Source organism: Pelophylax lessonae, assembly GCF_965119305.1.
Source record: "Pelophylax lessonae genome assembly, chromosome: 4".
Lineage (NCBI taxonomy): Eukaryota > Metazoa > Chordata > Amphibia > Anura > Ranidae > Pelophylax > Pelophylax lessonae.
The window spans coordinates 621740277-621744929 of NC_138771.1; the positions used below are offsets into that span (position 1 = coordinate 621740277).

General features: G+C 41.7%; 1 protein-coding gene across 3 annotated transcripts in view; it reads right to left on the reverse strand.

Annotated features, from left to right (window-relative positions):
- Positions 1–298: 298 nt before the first annotated feature.
- The window catches only part of VGF (VGF nerve growth factor inducible), a 23136-nt gene continuing 18781 nt past the window's right edge, over positions 299–4653 (reverse strand). For all 3 annotated transcript variants that reach the window (XM_082255390.1, XM_082255392.1, XM_082255391.1), the window contains exon 2: positions 299–4013. In XM_082255390.1, coding sequence (XP_082111516.1) covers positions 1813–4011 — 2199 coding nt within the window. In that variant the 5' untranslated portion in view covers positions 4012–4013 and the 3' untranslated portion in view covers positions 299–1812. The remainder of the gene's footprint in view (positions 4014–4653) is intronic.

Genomic DNA, 4653 nt, shown 5'->3' on the forward strand with positions numbered 1-4653 from the left:
AGACTAAATATATGAATGTCTAAAAAAATAAAAATACAAAAATAATTGAAGAAATAACAAGGCTACCTGTAGAAGAACAATATTATTACTTACCAATCCCACAATTAGGGACTCCAAGCTTTTCTCTCTTGCAGATCTACATCAGCTACAGTAATCTTCACACATGGCATGCATTGCCGGTGGGACTGGTAAGTATTATTACTGTCTTTTGACAGGCTGTCACTTTTTGTAAATTTTTCATGCCATTTTTCCCCAGGCCCACAGGCTGTTTATGGGCCAAAATAACAACCATAACTCGTAATAAAATAGTCAGCTTTATTTCCTTAGCAAAAAAGTATTCATATGATATGTACAAACAGGAGCGGAGAGAAAGCTCTTTTATTAGCAAGGAAAATACCAACAGTATCACAGAACAAGGCTACAGCAGCCAAGACACCGGATGGAGGGGAGGTGGGACGGGGCACATGCAACCAGAGCTAGTCCAGAGAAGAGGGGGGAACTCAGGCAGGGACTGTGGGGGCTGTGGACTCCAAGGTCTTAAACTCTGTTATATTTTTGTTCTTTTTTTATTTATTTTTTTCTGCAGGGAGGGTGGGCTTACAAATATTGTGCTCAGAACAGAGAGTCCTCTTTATCTCTCACATCCTACAGTATCAGGATTTAACCCTTAAAGTATATGCATCATACCTGTTGTACCAAAAGCCATTTTATATGCTTGAGAATACAGACTGGAAATTCACAAGGTAAGAATGTATTTTAACCTTAACAAGCCCTGAAACAGCACCAAAGGCATCTTCGGCACACAGTGTTGATATAGTCATGGGGTGATATCTTTGATAACAATAAAAAAAAAAAAAAACACTGAGGTTTGGAATCCTCCTTATCTCATGGTTGTGCATGGAAGGATCAAGCTGGATCTTCATGGCCATAGTAGTGGAAGTCAAAAAAGCCACCTCTAGCACACCAATGATCTGAGGAGGCCCCCAGATTCATCTAATATAGATAATAGGGTTGTAAACTTGGCACTAAGCCTTGAATTTTCTGTGGGGCTCATCATAGTATGCCTAGAGCACTAAAACTGATTATGTCTTTGGAACAGGAGGCATGTGGTAACTATTGTGAATTAGAAGTCTGTACATTTGCATTCATGTCAAAAAGAATGGCTGTACATGACAGGTATACTTGCATACCTCATATGTAAATTTAGTCCATCTTCCTAAGAGTTGAAAGAACAACCTTTCACAATCTTGAATTTTCTACTGAATATCAAGAAAGTGAAATGATTTAGTGCAAAAGTTAATATATATAATGAGTACCAAGTACTCGGACTCTAGACTCTTGTGGTTGGGAGTATGTCATTTTGGATTTGGGGAACTTTTAAAGAGTAACAGGTATATAAATCTTACAGTATTTCCTGATCACCACCAGATCTCCAGTTTTTAGCCATACCTCTAAGAAAATAATTTACTGGATTACTAATATGTCAAATGGCAAACCATTAAAACAGTATGAAAAGTCACCTTCAAATAATGTAGTACTCTAAGGTAATACTGGACAGCAAAGGTGATATTGTGGAATCAGTCTTTACACTGATACGCTCAGGCACTGAAATGTGGAATCTACTAGACAAATAATTCATCAGTGTATGTTGAGTTGTTTTGGGCTGGATGGCACCCATGTGGATGGAGATCACTTGGGGATGCAAATGGATATTTGTCCATTAATTTTCTCAGCAGTTGTTATGAATGGAGTTGGACTGGATTCACTGTCTGGGTTGAGTCGATTCTGAATGGGATTAAGATTTGGACTATATCACTGGAAGACCTCGGGGTGGGTCATCAGGAGCCTCTCGATATAGGTCTCCATCTCATCTTGCTTATCCTGGTCTTCATCAAAGTAGTCACTGCTTGATGGGACAGGTGGCTTATAGTAGTATCGGGGAGGGTTTTGGAAGGCTCGAGGCCTCATATAGCTAGCGAAAGGGAATGGGCGTGAACGATATCTACGTGGGACAGGTTCCAAGTACTTGTTCCAGCTTGACGAGGGCATCTTATTCCAGGTGGGTTTAAGAATTTCATTCCAACTTGACTCTGACACCTTGTGCCAGCTTGGGTCAGAGAGCTTTTTCCAGTTTGGTTCTGACATCTTACTCCAGGTCGGATCTGACAGTTTATTCCAGTTTGAGTCTGATACCTTATTCCAGTCTGGCACTTTATTCCAGCTTGGTTCTGGTATGTTGTTCCAGTTTGTGTCAGATACCTTGTTCCAGTTTGAATCGGGCACTTTATTCCAGCCAGAGTCTGTCAGTTTATTCCAGTTTGAATCTGGCACCTTATTCCATCTTGAATCTGGCAACTTATTCCAGTTTGGCTTTGAAAATTTATTCCAGCTTGAGTCTGGAACCTTATTCCAGTTTAAATCTGATCCTTTATTCCAGTTTGAGTCCGACCCTTTATTCCAGTTTGAGTCCGACCCTTTATTCCAGTTTGAATCTGACCCTTTATTCCAGTTTGAATCTGACCCTTTATTAAAGTTGGAGTCAGGCATCTTATCCCAGCTTGAATCTGGAACTTTTTTCCAGCTTGAGTCAGGCCCCTTATTCCAGCTTGAATCTGGAAGCGTGTTCCAGTTTGAATCTGGCACCTTGTTCCAGTTTGAGTCCGGCACCTTATTCCAGTTTGAATCTGGCGCCTTATTCCAGAGGGGTTCTGACACCTTATTCCAATTAGGTCTTGATGACTTGGTCCAGATTGGCCCTTTCAGCTTGTTCCAAGTGGATGGTGACAATTTATTCTTATTCCAGGCTGGATCTGATGATTTCTTCCAGGTTGTGTCTGATACCTTATTCCAGGAAGGTTCCTGTTCAGGTCTTCTTCTAGGATAGTAAGTAGCTTTTGGTGAATCTGGCCAAGATTGTGGGGGAGTTCTGGTTCTTTCAATTCTTCTTGCTATGAAATCATCTCTTGCTTTCTTCTTTTTCATCCTTCTCCTTTTCCTCTTTTCAACATCATTGATGATATCCACTACGTCATCAGCAGGAAGATGTAAGCGGCTAGATAACTCTATCAGTTTATCAATAGTCTGAGGATCCACTTCATCATCATCTTCATTTGACCTTTTCTCCAGTGTATTTCCCTCTTCTTCATCCTCAAATAGAGGCAGTTGCGCTTCCCCCAAGTTCTCAACTTGGTAGTCTTGTTCATTTTCCTTATCTTCTTCATCCTCCCCTTCATTTATTAGGTACTGAAGAAGAAGATCCTGAGCCACATTAGCAAGTTTTTCTCCTTCCTCTTCTTCTTCTTCCCCCAGTCGTCTGGAGGTGTGTGGCACAGGATTAAGGGGGCTCCTCTTATCCTCTTCTGACTGCTCCCCAAATCCTAAGAGCTCTCTTATTTCTTGTAGATCATCACCCTCTGGGCTGTCATTCTCAGTAGGCTCTTGCTCTCTTTTTGGAAGGGGTTCAAAAGCTTCAAGCTCCTGCAGCAGGGTTTTTACACTTTCCATATCTCCTCCTTCGTCTAACTTTCCCTCATTACTCATTGGCTCTTCATCATCAGAACTTCTTGTTCTGCTCTTCACTCTTTCTGTTAATTCACTCTCATCTATCTTGTCTATCTCTTGTTTGACAATCTTTTGGTCATCTACAGATGTTTTCTCCTCTTTGCTTTGAGGAGGCTGCTCCACTTCCTCTGTGTTGAGTGCTTGCAGAAGGACAGCCGCTAGAGCTTTTGGACTTATATCTTTAAATAATTCATCTCTATCATCAGAAATTGGTTCAGAATTGACCTGAGTGATTGCTCTTTCTTGGATATCTTTCCCCTCACCATGCTGGCTTTGGGCAAGTGGAGTTTCTTCGTGCCTCTCGGGTTGGAGAGAATGCTCAGGGTCACTGTGTGTAGTCTGGTGGATTACTTGGTAACTCTGTTCTCCGCTCAAAGGGATGGCATGAGAAATGGAGGAGTGTACGAGGGTGAGGGCAAGGATGAGAAGGAAGGGGGGAGCGTGGAACATGTCTGGGTCAATACAAAGGAAGGTGCATTGGGGATGGGGATAAAGTAAATTGTAAAACAAGTGGAGGGGTAGAAAGATAAAGTAATAACATAATCGTGAACATAATTAAATATTGATCAAATCAATTAACAAAAACATTTATAGATGAGGATGAAGGAGGGAAAGAGAGAAAAAGAGAGAGAGAGAGAAAAAGACATTTATTGGTTGATAAAAGCATTGAAGCATCACAAGATTTTAACTCACTGTTGAGAAAAAAAAATCCTTTCCTGGAAACAAGAAACATCAGTGATGGACCAGAGAGGAGGTGGGGGTAAAGTGCTGTGCTAGCACAGACAGAGGGAAAGGAAAGAAGATGTATTGTGTCTGCGTAGGAGTGAGTGTGGAGGTGGAGGTTGGGGGAAGGGGATGAGAGAGGGAGTCCCAATGTGGAAATCCTTCAGGTCTTTCCCAAACCCCCTCCCTTTTTGGAATCCTGCAGGTGTCTCCTCCCGTTATAAAATTCTGCAGGTCTCTCCTACGCCTCGTTCCCCCCTCCCGCCAAGAAATTCTGCAGGTTTCTCTAAATTCTCTCATTCATGCTGATGCAGAATTACCACAGTCCTTTCCTTAATTGACAAGACCTCATTGCACAATCAAGCAGCT